The sequence below is a fragment of the Xenopus tropicalis genome, chromosome 10 (assembly GCF_000004195.4).
Source record: "Xenopus tropicalis strain Nigerian chromosome 10, UCB_Xtro_10.0, whole genome shotgun sequence".
Classification (NCBI taxonomy): Eukaryota; Metazoa; Chordata; class Amphibia; order Anura; family Pipidae; genus Xenopus; species Xenopus tropicalis.
Window position 1 is genome coordinate 3,564,270 of NC_030686.2, and position 16,038 is coordinate 3,580,307.

Below are 16,038 nucleotides of genomic sequence, written 5' to 3' on the forward strand. Positions count from 1 at the left end.
CAGAGAAGGAATGTTCTGGGCACACAATAAGCTGTACCCCCATACTGTACTGTCTAAGGGAAACACTATGGCACCCCCTACCCATATGTATAAATACAAATATACAGAGAGGGAATGTTCTGGGCACACAATAAGCTGTACCCCCATACTGTACTGTCTAAGGGAAACACTATGGCACCCCCTACCCATATGTATAAATACAAATATACAGAGAGGGAATGTTCTGGGCACACAATAAGCTGTACCCCCATACTGTACTGTCTAAGGGAAACACTATGGCACCCCCTACCCATATGTATAAATACAAATATACAGAGAAGGAATGTTCTGGGCACACAATAAGCTGTACCCCCATACTGTACTGTCTAAGGGAAACACTATGGCACCCCCTACCCATATGTATAAATACAAATATACAGAGAAGGAATGTTCTGGGCACACAATAAGCTGTACCCCCATACTGTACTGTCTAAGGGAAACACTATGGCACCTCCTACCCATATGTATAAATACAAATATACAGGGAAGGAATGTTCTGGGCACACAATAAGCTGTACCCCCATACTGTACTGTCTAAGGGAAACACTATGGCACCCCCTACCCATATGTATAAATACAAATATACAGAGAAGGAATGTTCTGGGCACACAATAAGCTGTACCCCCATACTGTACTGTCTAAGGGAAACACTATGGCACCCCCTACCCATATGTATAAATACAAATATACAGACTGAGTGTATTTTCCCCGCAGGAGACCCCCCCCAGACAGGCAGCACGACTGTCTCGCTCTTATTAGCAGACGTCAATGACAACACCCCGTTCCTGCTCTCCCCGTACATGGAAGCATGTGAGCAGCTCCAGGCCTCCTCCGCTCCAGGCCCCCGGTCCTTCTCTGTTCACGCCCACGACAAGGACTTGGACCCGTACTCTGGGCCTTTTCAGTTTGAACTGGCGGATAATTCCCCAGATACAACGGATAACTGGAAAATCGGGAGAACCAATCCGGGTGAGTCTCATGGATCCTGTGGGAAATGTCTGTGGGTTATTTTAGTGGGGGGGGGGTCACTAATACTTTGCACCCTTTCAAAGCCAATATTTATGGATATGGGTAGCGCTACTTTTTCAGCAGTCTGGTCTTGCTTTATGGCAGGGATTAGAGATATACACTGAGTATCAGAGCTAGTGTCCCAGACACCAATATTCTCAGCCAATTTGCAGTTGGTCTTCATTTTTTATTACTTGTAGTTTTTTTAGTTATTTCACTTTTTGTCCAGCAGCTCTGCAGCTGGAAGTTATTTGGTTGCTAGGGTCCAAGTTACCTTAGTAACCAGGGGGTGGTTTTGATGAGAGACGGGTATATGAATAGGAGAGGGGACTGAATAGAAAATAAAGTTACAAAAGTAACAATAACAATAAAACTGAGGGAAAAAAAGGAAAATAATTAAAAAACTATAATAAATAAATAATGAAGACCAATTGAAAATTTGGTTGCTAGGGTCCAAGTTACCTTAGTAACCAGGGGGTGGTTTTGATGAGAGACAGGTATATGAATAGGAGAGGGGACTGAATAGAAAATAAAGTTACAAAAGTAACAATAACAATAAAACTGAGGGAAAAAAGGAAAATAATTGAAAAACTATAACAAATAAATAAAGAAGACCAATTGAAAAGTTGGTCATTCTATAACATACTAAAAGTTAACTTAAAGATGAACATCCCTTGACTTTTAGTAGGTTACAGAATGCCCTATTCCTATCAACTTTGCAATTGGTCTTCATTATTTATTTATTATAGTTTTACTATTATTTTCCTTTCTCTTCTGCCTCTCTGCAGCTTTCAAATGGGGGTCACTGACCCCGGCAGCCAAACAACTAAAATATTATTGTTATTGTTACTTTTTATTCCTTACCTATTTGGTCCCTCTCCTATTCATATTCCTGTCTCTCCTTCACACCACTGCCTGGTTGCCAAGGTAAACAAAACCCTAGCAACCAGATAGCTGCTGAAATTCAAAAGTGGAGTGCGTTGGTGCAATGTTACATTTGTGTTGCTATGGAATCATTGTCCTTCTCTTCCAGATGATTCTGTTGAGCTGGTAATGCTTAGAAACCTCCCAAAGGGCAACTACTCCGTGCCCCTCAATGTATACGACCGGCAGGGCACTTTGGAGGCGCAGACCCTCCATATCCGCATTTGCTCCTGCCCCGACGGGCAAACGTGCGAGAAGCCGCAGCCGCCACAGTATCTCCTGGGCCCGGGGGCCATTGGCATTATATTTCTGGCTCTGCTGCTCTTCCTGGGTAAGTAGAATGTAGGCTAGACTGGTGATGGCAAATGGGTGCTTCTAGTAGTTGATCAGCTCCAGAATCAATGTAGGTTACGCTGGGTGCTGGTGTATGGGTGCTTCTAGAGCTGGGCAACTCCAGAATGCAAGTTAGACAAGACACTGGCGTATGGGAGCTTCTAGCAGATGATCAACTCCAGGATGTAGGCTAGACTTGTGCTGGCAAATGGGTGCTTCTAGTAGTTGATCAACACTAGAATGTAGGTTACGCTGGGTGCTGGCATCTCGGTGCTTCTAGAGCTAGTCATCTCCAGAATGTAGGTTAGACTGGTGCTGGCGTATGGGTGCTTATAGAGCTGGGCATCTCCATAATGCAGGTTAGACAAGACACTGGCGTATGGGTGCTTCTAGTAGTTGATCAACTCCAGAATGTAGGCTGAATTGGTGATGGCAAATGGGTGCTTCTAGTAGTTGATCAACACTAGAGTGTAGGTTAGACTGGTGCTGGCATCTGGGTGCTTCTAGAGCTGGGCAACTCTAGAATGCAGGTTAGACAAGACACTGGTGTATGGGTGCTTCTAGCAGATGATCAACTCTATAATGTAGGTGAGACCAGGTGTTGGCATATGGGTGCTTCTAGAGCTAGTCATCTCCAGAATGCAGGTTAGACCGGGTACTGGCCTAGGGGTGCTTCTAGAGCTGGTCAACTTCATAATGTAGGTTAAACCAGGCACTGGCCCATGGGTAATTCTAAAGCTGGTCAGGTATAGTGGGAGCTTGCATATTGGTACTTCTATCAGCTAATCAATTCCAGAATGTAAGTTAGACCTGGCACTGACATATGGGTGCTTCTGAAGCTGGGCAACTCCAGAATGTAGGTTAGACTAAAAGTTGCCATATGGGTGCTTCTATCAGATGGTCAACTCCAGAATGCAGGTTAGGCCAGGCACTGGCATATCAGTGCATCCAGAACTGGTCTAGATTGCCAGTAGGCAGTGTAGGACGCACATATCATGAGGGGCCTTGGCACGTGCCAGCTGAACCTGGGCAAGCCTTCCCCTTGCCGACCCAGTTGGTTTGCCCCATTGAGGCCGATCAGTCAGAAGATAATGATGTTTCTTTTGTTTTTCGTGACTTCAGTTGGATTCTGCTTCTTGTTCTCCGCTTTCTGCATCAACGGAAGAAACAAAGGCCTGGGGCTGAACGAAGAGGGCAATCAGACGCTCATCCAGTACAACGAGGAAGGCGGCGGCTCCATAACCAAGGTAAAGACCCTCTTAGTGGAGATATCAACTAAGCCCCTCCCCCATGTACATAATGATCCAGTCCTGGAATATAATAAGGTCTCGAAATACCCAGAGTGGATCTTTATCTCCTTAGTAACATGGGGTTGGTCAGTTTCTCATTGAAATCTCATTGGTTGGAAGCAACTCTTTATATGGTATCTATCTGTGTCTCTAGGCTGCCCCGGTCCTGCTCACTAGTAACGGGAACCTGGATTTGGGCTCCAAGGTAACGCAATGCTTTTATTTTTGCATTTTACTGCCAATAGATTAGCTACAATAGTGCCACCTAGAACCCTATATTTATTCTGCAGAAAACTTTACCTGCCTAAGTAACAGCCCTAGAAGCTCCCTCTGTTTGTTTAAGATAGTAGCTGCCATTTTAGCTCGGTCTCAGTAGCTTCCTGCTGCAGCTCTGGCTGCTGGTAGCTCAAATTACACAGCAGAGATGGGAGGGGGAGAGAGTTGAGATGGGAGGGGGAGCAGGAGAAGGGAGGGGGAGAGAGGAGCAAACTGAGCAGACTCATGCCCGTGCCCTGAAGAATTTTTTTGAGAGAAACAGAAGAACACGTGACACAAAAGAAGATAAGAAATCCTGTGTTTGTTTAGAAAAGCAGCTACAAAGTAGTAGTAGGCTTAGCGGGTGCCCCAAGGCAAGGGGCTTAAGTTGTTTGTTTTATTCCCAATAAGGACACAGCTATACGTACCCTGTCAGGGGCAACACCGAGGGCACAGTATGAATTCTGGCAAGTGGTAAGTTGGATTGTGCTTCATAACTAATTAAACTTCAGAAACTTTGGGGTACCACACGTTATTTATATGGGGCCCCCCATGAACACAAGCGTGCAGTACCAACATTTTAGCCACGCCCCTTGCGTGTGCAATATAAACAGCTGATGTGACTCTATAATAAGCAGTTCATATAAATAGTTACAATGAATAATTAATGAGCTAAAAAGCCAGTCAGTTTATTGGGGGGCAGGGGGATTTACCTTCAGTTGGTTAATACATTGGGGGGCAAAGCTTCTCTGCATTGGCTTTTGCTTGATACTCAAGTTCCGTACGTTTCTAGGCGAGTTACTTACGTTTCTGGGCAAGTTACTTACGTTTCTGGGCAAGTTACTTACGTTTCTGGGCAAGTTACTTACGTTTCTAGGCAAGTTACTTACGTCTCTGGGCAAGTTACTTACGTCTCTAGGCAAGTTACTTACGTCTCTAGGCAAGTTACGTACGTCTCTGGGCAAGTTACGTACGTCTCTAGGCAAGTTACTTACGTATCTGGGCAAGTTACGTACGTCTCTAGGCAAGTTACTTACGTCTCTGGGCAAGTTACTTACGTTTCTGGGCAAGTTACTTACGTCTCTAGGCAAGTTACTTACGTCTCTGGGCAAGTTACTTACGTCTCTAGGCAAGTTACGTACGTCCCTAGGCAAGTTACGTACGTCTCTAGGCAAGTTACGTACGTCTCTAGGCAAGTTACGTACGTCTCTAGGCAAGTTACGTACGTCTCTAGGCAAGTTACGTCCGTCTCTGGGCAAGTTACGTACGTCTCTGGGCAAGTTACCTACGTCTCTGGGCAAGTTACTTACGTCTCTGGGCAAGTTACGTACGTCTCTGGGCAAGTTACTTACGTCTCTAGGCAAGTTACTTACGTCTCTAGGCAAGTTACTTACGTCTCTAGGCAAGTTACTTACATCTCTGGGCAAGTTACCTACGTCTCTGGGCAAGTTACTTACGTTTCTAGGCAAGTTACTTACGTCTCTAGGCAAGTTACGTACGTCTCTAGGCAAGTTACCTACGTCTCTGGGCAAGTTACTTACGTCTCTAGGCAAGTTACTTACGTCTCTAGGCAAGTTACTTACGTCTCTAGGCAAGTTACATACGTCTCTAGGCAAGTTACTTACGTCTCTAGGCAAGTTACTTACGTCTCTAGGCAAGTTACTTACGTCTCTAGGCAAGTTACTTACGTCTCTAGGCAAGTTACTTACGTCTCTAGGCAAGTTACGTACGTCTCTAGGCAAGTTACTTACGTCTCTAGGCAAGTTACTTACGTCTCTAGGCAAGTTACTTACGTCTCTAGGCAAGTTACTTACGTCTCTAGGCAAGTTACATACGTCTCTAGGCAAGTTACTTACGTCTCTAGGCAAGTTACTTACGTCTCTAGGCAAGTTACATACGTCTCTAGGCAAGTTACTTACGTCTCTGGGCAAGTTACTTACGTCTCTGGGCAAGTTACTTACGTCTCTGGGCAAGTTACGTACGTCTCTAGGCAAGTTATGTACGTCTCTAGGCAAGTTACTTACGTCTCTAGGCAAGTTACGTACGTCTCTAGGCAAGTTATGTACGTCTCTAGGCAAGTTACTTACGTCTCTAGGCAAGTTACGTACGTCTCTAGGCAAGTTATGTACGTCTCTAGGCAAGTTACGTACGTCTCTAGGCAAGTTACGTACGTCTCTAGGCAAGTTACGTACGTCTCTAGGCAAGTTACTTACGTCTCTAGGCAAGTTACATACGTCTCTAGGCAAGTTACTTACGTCTCTAGGCAAGTTACGTACGTCTCTAGGCAAGTTACTTACGTCTCTAGGCAAGTTACTTACGTCTCTAGGCAAGTTACTTACGTCTCTAGGCAAGTTACGTACGTCTCTAGGCAAGTTACTTACGTCTCTAGGCAAGTTACTTACGTCTCTAGGCAAGTTACTTACGTCTCTAGGCAAGTTACATACGTCTCTAGGCAAGTTACTTACGTCTCTAGGCAAGTTACTTACGTCTCTAGGCAAGTTACTTACGTCTCTAGGCAAGTTACATACGTCTCTAGGCAAGTTACTTACGTCTCTGGGCAAGTTACTTACGTCTCTGGGCAAGTTACTTACGTCTCTAGGCAAGTTACGTACGTCTCTAGGCAAGTTATGTACGTCTCTAGGCAAGTTACTTACGTCTCTAGGCAAGTTACGTACGTCTCTAGGCAAGTTATGTACGTCTCTAGGCAAGTTACTTACGTCTCTAGGCAAGTTACGTACGTCTCTAGGCAAGTTATGTACGTCTCTAGGCAAGTTACGTACGTCTCTAGGCAAGTTACGTACGTCTCTAGGCAAGTTACTTACGTCTCTAGGCAAGTTACGTATGTCTCTAGGCAAGTTACTTACGTCTCTAGGCAAGTTACGTACGTCTCTAGGCAAGTTACTTACGTCTCTAGGCAAGTTACGTACGTCTCTAGGCAAGTTACGCTGTTTATAAGCAGTTTTTGCAGATGTTATGTAAATGACGTAACTTAAGGAATTTGCGTATCTTTTGGGCTGCCTTATGAAAGAAGATTTTTTACAGGACCCGACACAATTGTACCTCCTCTCCCCCCCCCCAATGGCAGCTCTACTTGTACCAGTGACATAGTTCATCTTCTATTTTGTGTTGTCATCTGCCGCCCCCTGCTGGTCAGATAATATATTTCACGTTTAGACGTAATGGCTTTGGTTTAAAATGTATAAAGTAACTCTAAATAGGAAGAAGAAAACTAAATAGTGGGGAAAACATTCAATAAAGGGTCATTAACAACTGCCCCTGCTGCAAGGAATATGTTAGGGCGCAGGTAGGAGGTGGGAGGGGTGCCCCAAGTGTCTGCCCCCCAATCTCTGTTTCGGGAGGTTGTTTCATCACTCTGATGGGAACTAACAAAACCCCCTCTTGTGCTTCATCAGGATGGAGTTGCTGGTTCTGCTGCGAAGCAACATGTGCAAAACCCAAGTTGGAATCGGGTGAGTAGCGCGGTGCGTTATGAATCACTAGAAACATTCTCGAATGCCTCAAGGGTAATGGGAGTCCCCAAGTTTATTTGTGTAATTGATGGTTTTCATTTCTGGGGGCTTCCTTCATTCATCATATCATTGTTGGTTTAAGTGTGTCTCGGGCTATACTTATGTCTAGGGCAAAGCTGGCTTATACATCTTGCCCTACTGTCTCCATCTTGCCCTACTGTCTCCATCTTGATCTACTGTCTCCATCTTGCCCTACTGTCTCCATCTTGCCCTACTGTCTCCATCTTGCCCTACTGTCTCCATCTTGTCCTACTGTCTCCATCTTGCCCTACTGTCCCCATCTTGCCCTACTGTCTCCATCTTGTCCTACTGTCTCCATTTTGTCCTACTGGCTCCATCTTTCCTTACTGTCTCCATCTTTCCCTACTGTCTCCATCTTGTCCTACTGTCTCCATCTTGCCCTACTGTCTCCATCTTGCCCTACTGTCTCCATCTTGCCCTACTCTCTCCATCTTGTCCTACGGTCTCCATCTTGTCCTACTGTCTCCATCTTGCCCTACTGTCCCCATCTTGCCCTACTGTCTCCATCTTGCCCTACTGTCCCCATCTTGCCCTACTGTCCCCATCTTGCCCTACTGTCTCCATCTTGCCCTACTGTCTCCATCTTGATCTACTGTCTCCATCTTGCCCTACTGTCTCCATCTTGCCCTACTGTCTCCATCTTGCCCTACTGTCTCCATCTTGTCCTACTGTCTCCATCTTGTCCTACTGTCTCCATTTTGTCCTACTGGCTCCATCTTTCCCTACTGTCTCCATCTTTCCCTACTGTCTCCATCTTGTCCTACTGTCTCCATCTTGCCCTACTGTCTCCATCTTGCCCTACTGTCTCCATCTTGCCCTACTGTCCCCATCTTGCCCTACTGTCCCCATCTTGCCCTACTGTCTCCATCTTGCCCTACTGTCCCCATCTTGCCCTACTGTCTCCATCTTGCCCTACTGTCTCCATCTTGCCCTACTGTCTCCATCTTGCCCTACTGTCTCCATCTTGCCCTACTGTCTCCATCTTGCCCTACTTTCCCCAGTTTTTCTTACTGTTACCATTGGTGTCACAATTTTGATCTGCGGGTCCTGCTATGTACAATATGTATCGACAGGCCAGTAAGACAGTAAGTTGTGTCCCATGGGGGGGGGGGGGTACCAAGTCAGACAGCACATGGGCAGGTTTAGATGATGAGACAAGAGTTGCCTAATGTTCTGTGTTTAAATGTTGATCTCAGGAAGGCCTCTCCAGCATTCATAGCGCTCAAAGCAACATGTGGAAAAGGGTAAGAACATTTCCCTCTGTCGTATGGATGATGGGCATTACACCCTTGGCAGGGGGCGGTCTAAAGTAACGGCACTGAAAGACCGGGCTAAATTATTTACATAAATTAGGTCCATTCAAGTAAGAGCCTTGTCTCCCTCTTGTCCTTCTGTCTCCACCTTGTCCTACTGTCTCCATCTTGTCCTACTGTCTCCATCTTGTCCTACTGTCTCCATCTTGCCCTACTGTCTCCATCTTGTCCTACTGTCTCCATCTTGTCCTACTGTCTCCATCTTGCCCTACTGTCACCATCTTGCCCTACTGTCTCCATCTTGCCCTACTGTCTCCATCTTGCCCTACTGTCCCCATCTTGTCCTACTGTCTCCATCTTGTCCTACTGTCTCCATCTTGCCCTACTGTCTCCATCTTGCCCTACTGTCCCCATCTTGCCCTACTGTCTCCATCTACCCCTACTGTCTCCAGCTTGCCCTGCTGTCTCCATCTTGTTCTACTCTTTGCCTACGGTTCTGCCAGGAGCCCATGGAGAGCTGTAAGGAAAGATATATTTTCATGTTTCTTGGTGAAATAACAAAGACCTTTATCTTTTGGCAGAGCCTGGGCAGCCAATCACAGGCAGGGAATAGCAGTATCAAGATGGTGAGTGTGACGTTACCCTTGCTATTTTCCAGGGGCTTTTCTTTGCCTGGGGCGGTACTATACCAAGGGAAGCAAATAGCCACCCCCGGTGAAATTAATTTCAGTTGTTCTAGAAAGGAATTTGTCTCTTTTAGTCCACTGGGTCCATCATGTCTGGTTACTCATGTGGCAACTCAGTATTGCCTCTGTTTGCCCCTGTGGCATTTGTTTGTTGCCGGGGTCAGTGACCCTGGCAGCCAGACTGCTTCTTCCATCATTCAGTCCTATTGTCATGGTGCCTTTGAGATTCAGGGCTGTAGCCATAAGCGGCCAATTGACAATGTGCCCATCACTAATATATTCTAAGAAGCTTTCGTCATGTAGTTGCCCCAGGCAGTAAGTCTTTCCCACCTGCCCCTCGTCTGTCAGAAATTACCCGGCGTTTCCTCAATGGAACTGCCAATGGGAGCCTCGCCAGGGGCAGCTGTTGCACAGATACCAACACAAGTTGTGTGTGTGATGTTCCGTGTAGCGGCAGCAACACAACGTTCGCTCTCTCAGATCCCATCGTCTCACTGTTGGCAGCACGGAAACGTTTAAAAAACATCCCTTTGTAGTAGGGTCCAAAACAATTTTGGCTCCAAACGGGCAACGGAGAGTTTCTGCAACAGATTGTCCTTAGAAGCGGAATAAACCATCACTCATTGCTGTTAATATACGGCAGCTGCCTCCCCAGTGCCAGTTGTGATGAAATTCAGTACAGCGGCAATGATGGGCTAATAGATACAATTTATGGGCTCGATGCCGTCTTGTCTGGGCATTTATAGTACGTTAGAGAGCCTACATACATGATATAGCACTTGATATAGTTCTGAGTGAGACAGTTATAGTCTTCACTATCCAATCCCCTTTCCCTTTAAAGGAATATTGTCATTATATCACGTAGCGTAGAATGGACTAAGCTCTATCTCACGTAGAGTAGAATGGACAAAGATCTGTCTCACGTAGAGTAGAATGAACTAAGATCTATCTTACGTAGAGTAGAATGGACTAAGATCTATCTTACGTAGAGTAGAATGAACTAAGATCTATCTTATGTAGAGTAGAATGAACTAAGATCTATCTTACGTAGAGTAGGACGGACTAAGATCTATCTTACGTAGAGTAGAATGGACTAAGATCTTTCTCACGTAGAGTAGAATGGACTAAGATCTGTCTCACGTAGAGTAGAATGGACTAAGATCTTTCTCACGTAGAGTAGAATGGACTAAGATCTGTCTCACGTAGAGTAGAATGGACTAAGATCTTTCTCACGTAGAGTAGAATGGACTAAGATCCGTCTCACGTAGAGTAGAATAGAATAAGATCTGTCTCACGTAGAGTAGTAGAATGGACTAAGATCTGTCTCACGTTGAGTAGAATGGACTAAGATCTATCTCACGTTGAGTAGAATGGACTAAGATCTTTCTCATGTAGAGTAGAATGGACTAAGATCTGTCTCACGTAGAGTAGAATGGACTAAGATCTGTCTCACGTAGAGTAGAATGGACTAAGATCTGTCTCACGTAGAGTAGAATGGACTAAGATCTATCTCACGTAGAGTAGAATGAACTAAGTAGAGTAGAATGGACTAAGATCTGTCTCACGTAGAGTAGAATGAACTAAGTAGAGTAGAATGGACTAAGACACGTCTTTTTAGCTTTCAGGACTCCATAACTTATACACAAATTATTTACATTTACGTTTAGTAAGATTGTAGTTTGTTATAAAGTTTGGGGGCCTACATTTGTGTGTCATATATATGTGTATCTACATTTGTGTGTGTTACTTGCAGAATGGCAAATACCTCCAGTCTGGGTACCTGAAGAGCAAGCCACTGGGCTCCTTCATAGACAGCGTTGGAGAAATGGTGACTCAAGTGAGAAATCAAAATCAAATTATTTATTGAGTTTTGTCCCCATAACCCTCATACATCTCCTTTGACTCTCCCAGATATTAATAGAGGAGAACAGAATGAGGCCTGGATCATAAAGTTGAATATGGACCTTTTTCATTTAGATTTCAGGATAGAATAAGGCCCATCTCATATAGAATAGCAAAAGACCAATCTCATGTAAAGTAGAGTAGATTACTTTCATTTAGAGTAAAAAAGAGTAAGTACCCTGTCATGGACTAAGAATGGACTAAGATCTGTCTCACGTAGAGTAGAATGGACTAAGATCTATCTCACGTAGAGTAGAATGGACTAAGATCTGTCTCACGTAGAGTAGAATGGACTAAGATCTGTCTCACGTAGAGTAGAATGGACTAAGATCTATCTCACATAGAGCAATATGGATTAAGGTCTATCTCACGTAGAGTAGAATGGACTAAGATCTATCTCACGTAGAGTAGAATGGACTAAGGTCTATCTCACGTAGAGTAGAATGGACTAAGGTCTATCTCACGTAGAGTAGAATGGACTAAGATCTACCTCACGTAGAGTAGAATGGACTAAGGTCTATCTCACGTATAGTAGAATGGACTAAGATCTGTCTCACGTAGAGTAGAATGGACTAAGATCTGTCTCACGTAGAGTAGAATGGACTAAGGTCTATCTCACGTAGAGTAGAATGGACTAAGATCTGTCTCACGTAGAGTAGAATGGACTAAGATCTGTCTCACGTAGAGTAGAATGGACTAAGATCTATCTCACGTAGAGTAGAATGGACTAAGATCTGTCTCACGTAGAGTAGAATGGACTAAGATCTATCTCACATGGGGCAGAATGGACTAAGATCTGTCTCACGTAGAGTAGAATGGACTAAGATCTTTCTCACGTAGAGTAGAATGGACTAAGATCTGTCTCACGTAGAGTAGAATGGACTAAGATCTGTCTCACGTAGAGTAGAATGAACTAAGTAGAGTAGAATGGACTAAGTAGAGTAGAATGGACTAAGACACGTCTTTTTAGCTTTCAGGACTCCATAACTTATACACAAATTATTTACATTTACGTTTAGTAAGATTGTAGTTTGTTATAAAGTTTGGGGGCCTACATTTGTGTGTCATATATATGTGTATCTACATTTGTGTGTGTTACTTGCAGAATGGCAAATACCTCCAGTCTGGGTACCTGAAGAGCAAGCCACTGGGCTCCTTCATAGACAGCGTTGGAGAAATGGTGACTCAAGTGAGAAATCAAAATCAAATTATTTATTGAGTTTTGTCCCCATAACCCTCATACATCTCCTTTGACTCTCCCAGATATTAATAGAGGAGAACAGAATGAGGCCTGGATCATAAAGTTGAATATGGACCTTTTTCATTTAGATTTCAGGATAGAATAAGGCCCATCTCATATAGAATAGCAAAAGACCAATCTCATGTAAAGTAGAGTAGATTACTTTCATTTAGAGTAAAAAAGAGTAAGTACCCTGTCATGTAGAGTAAAATAGGATAAGACCCATCTTAGTAAAGTAGATTGGAATATAATAAAACATGCCTCATTTAGAGTAAACTGCCATTAAGAGTAGAATGGTTTAAAATCGATCTCACGTAGAGTAGAATGGACTAAGGTCTACCTCACGTAGAGTAGAATGGACTAAGATCTACCTCACGTAGAGTAGAATGGACTAAGGTCTATCTTACGTAGAGTAGAATGGACTAAGATCTGTCTCACGTAGAGTAGAATGGACTAAGATCTACCTCACGTAGAGTAGAATGGACTAAGGTCTATCTCACGTAGAGTAGAATGGACTAAGATCTATCTCACGTAGAGTAGAATGGACTAAGATCTGTCTCACGTAGAGTAGAATGGACTAAGATCTGTCTCACGTAGAGTAGAATGGACTAAGATCTATCTCACGTAGAGTAGAATGGACTAAGGTCTATCTCACGTAGAGTAGAATGGACTAAGATCTGTCTCACGTAGAGTAGAATGGACTAAGATCTGTCTCACGTAGAGTAGAATGGACTAAGATCTGTCTCACGTAGAGTAGAATGGACTAAGATCTATCTCACGTAGAGTAGAATGGACTAAGATCTGTCTCACGTAGAGTAGAATGGACTAAGATCTATCTCACGTAGAGTAGAATGGACTAAGATCTGTCTCACGTAGAGTAGAATGGACTAAGATCTGTCTCACGTAGAGTAGAATGGACTAAGATCTGTCTCACGTAGAGTAGAATGGACTAAGATCTATCTCACATAGAGCAATATGGATTAAGGTCTATCTCACGTAGAGTAGAATGGACTAAGATCTATCTCACGTAGAGTAGAATGGACTAAGGTCTATCTCACGTAGAGTAGAATGGACTAAGATCTGTCTCACGTAGAGTAGACTGGACTAAGATCTGTCTCACGTAGAGTAGACTGGACTAAGATCTGTCTCACGTAGAGTAGAATGGACTAAGATCTTTCTCACGTAGAGTAGACTGGACTAAGATCTATCTCACGTAGATTAGAATGGACTAAGATCTATCTCACGTAGAGCAGAATGGACTAAGATCTGTCTCACATAGAGTAGAATGGACTAAGATCTGTCTCACATAGAGTAGAATGGACTAAGATCTTTCTCACGTAGAGTAGACTGGACTAAGATCTATCTCACGTAGATTAGAATGGACTAAGATCTATCTCACGTAGAGCAGAATGGACTAAGATCTGTCTCACGTAGAGTAGAATGGACTAAGATCTGTCTCACGTAGAGCAGAATGGACTAAGATCTGTCTCACGTAGAGTAGAATGGACTAAGATCTGTCTCACATAGAGTAGAATGGACTAAGATCTTTCTCACGTAGAGTAGACTGGACTAAGGTCTATCTCACGTAGAGCAGAATGGACTAAGATCTGTCTCACGTAGAGTAGAATGGACTAAGATCTGTCTCACGTAGAGTAGAATGGACTAAGATCTGTCTCACGTAGAGTAGAATGGACTAAGATCTGTCTCACGTAGAGTAGAATGGACTAAGATCTTTCTCACGTAGAGTAGAATGGACTAAGATCTGTCTCACGTAGAGTAGAATGGACTAAGATCTGTCTCACGTAGAGTAGAATGGACTAAGATCTGTCTCACGTAGAGTAGAATGGACTAAGATCTTTCTCACGTAGAGTAGAATGGACTAAGATCTGTCTCACGTAGAGTAGAATGGACTAAGATCTGTCTCACGTAGAGTAGAATGGACTAAGATCTTTCTCACGTAGAGTAGAATGGACTAAGATCTGTCTCACGTAGAGTAGAATGGACTAAGATCTGTCTCACGTAGAGTAGAATGGACTAAGATCTATCTCAGATTCGACAAAATCCTTATTGGTTGATTTCTAACCTTCACTCTATCTCTGTCCATCAGCGGCTGCAGGGATTGGATAACTACCCTGAGATCCCAACATACAAGCCCCGCGTTTATGCCTACGAGGGGGAGCTGGAAAGGATCGACTCGCTGGGATCCTTCTCCATCGCAGAGAGTGAGCTCGACTGGGGGTTTCTGGATGATTTGGACCCAAAGTTTGCGAAACTGGAAGAGATTTGCCGACAGCCCCTCTAATGCTGATTGGGGCAATTACAATGGACTTTATCTGAAAAAGGGAGATAATGAGTTGGGCCCAATTTTCTGGACATCTTTGGGGGCTTCCTGGCATTTTAAGGTGGTCAGCCTGATAGTGCCCGCCCCTCTCCTGTGATTGGGCTGAGGCCGACCCTAATGTAGAGAGATTTGCACTCTCCTGCACTAAAAAACTGACCTTTACGTTACCAGAGGGGCATTATTGTGCCACCCGAGGCAAGCGAGGGTCCCATCATGGCAGAAGTTACCCCTTGGACTCCAGTATGTATATGTGTATATAGGGGGTACAGGGTAATGTGGGGTACAGTAAGCCCAAGGGTCTGGGTCCCTGTCTATATCAGTTATAGTAAGAAGCTTTCCCTCATTATTATCATCCAATCATGTGATATAAAATCTGCCCTATTGGGGTTGGGATCAGGGGCCTGAAGGGGTGGGAGTGTAGTGATGAACTTTTACCACTAGAGGGTGCTGTGCTGTTGCCGAGGCAAGGAATAGAGCAGGGGGAATGAATGGAAACAAGAGCTGTGGGGATGCATTTAGTCAGTCAGTCCCACTCTGGGACTGGGAATGGGGGGGGGTTGGTTTTACCCCCAGTGGCACCTTCATTCCCCTCCCTAGTTACCTGCCCCCTTTCTGTAGTCCTAGAACCCTCAACCCTGGGATTGTGGCTGCTTCTTCCTATTGGAGGGACCCCTATAGTTCCGGGGGGAGCTATAGTTCTGGTGGGGGGGCTATAGTTCTGGTGGGGGGCTATTGTTCCGGGGGGCCCCATTAGTTCCAGGGAGGAGGGGCTCCTATAGTTCTGGTGGGGGGGCTACTGTTTCGGGGGCCCCATTAGTTTCAGGAGGAGGGGGCCCCTATAGATCTGGGTGGGGGGGCTATTGTTCCCATAAAGCAAGCTGTGTATGATACCATACTGTATATATCGTATTGTTTGTCGCTGCGCCTGTTACTTTGCTTTTGTACATAAATCCTTTTCGTACAAATGGGTTTGGTGCCGTATCGGTTCCGCTCCATATTCACTGCCTGTATCTGTGTATCAGCCTCCTCTTACTCTCCGGCTGAACTGCACCTCTCACTGCGCCCCAAAGGCATCACCCTGTATTTATACTCTCCCTGCTGCAATGTACATTCCCCTAATCCTTCATCAGTCCGAGCAGTATGGCCGCCCCGACCAACACCGAGGCAGGAAATCCACATCTATTGAGCGGCCAAATCTGAGGGCAGAATTCACAATT

The 16,038-nt window shown here is 44.6% G+C and overlaps 1 protein-coding gene across 7 annotated transcripts in view; it reads left to right on the top strand.

The window, feature by feature from the left end:
- cdh26 (cadherin 26) overlaps positions 1-15,789 on the top strand; it is a 55,662-nt gene extending 39,873 nt beyond the window's left edge. For 3 of the 7 annotated variants that reach the window (XM_031894553.1, XM_031894556.1, XM_031894558.1), the window contains exons 12-22: positions 754-1,008; positions 2,081-2,302; positions 3,427-3,551; positions 3,748-3,798; positions 4,260-4,322; positions 7,262-7,318; positions 8,596-8,643; positions 9,234-9,278; positions 11,092-11,175; positions 12,346-12,429; positions 14,588-15,789. In XM_031894553.1, the coding sequence (XP_031750413.1) occupies positions 754-1,008; positions 2,081-2,302; positions 3,427-3,551; positions 3,748-3,798; positions 4,260-4,322; positions 7,262-7,318; positions 8,596-8,643; positions 9,234-9,278; positions 11,092-11,175; positions 12,346-12,429; positions 14,588-14,782 (1,229 nt within the window). In that variant the 3' untranslated portion in view covers positions 14,783-15,789. The remainder of the gene's footprint in view (positions 1-753; positions 1,009-2,080; positions 2,303-3,426; positions 3,552-3,747; positions 3,799-4,259; positions 4,323-7,261; positions 7,319-8,595; positions 8,644-9,233; positions 9,279-11,091; positions 11,176-12,345; positions 12,430-14,587) is intronic. The other 4 variants (XM_004919723.4, XM_031894554.1, XM_031894555.1 and 1 more) reach the window with 4 other exon arrangements.
- Positions 15,790-16,038: the final 249 nt, after the last annotated feature.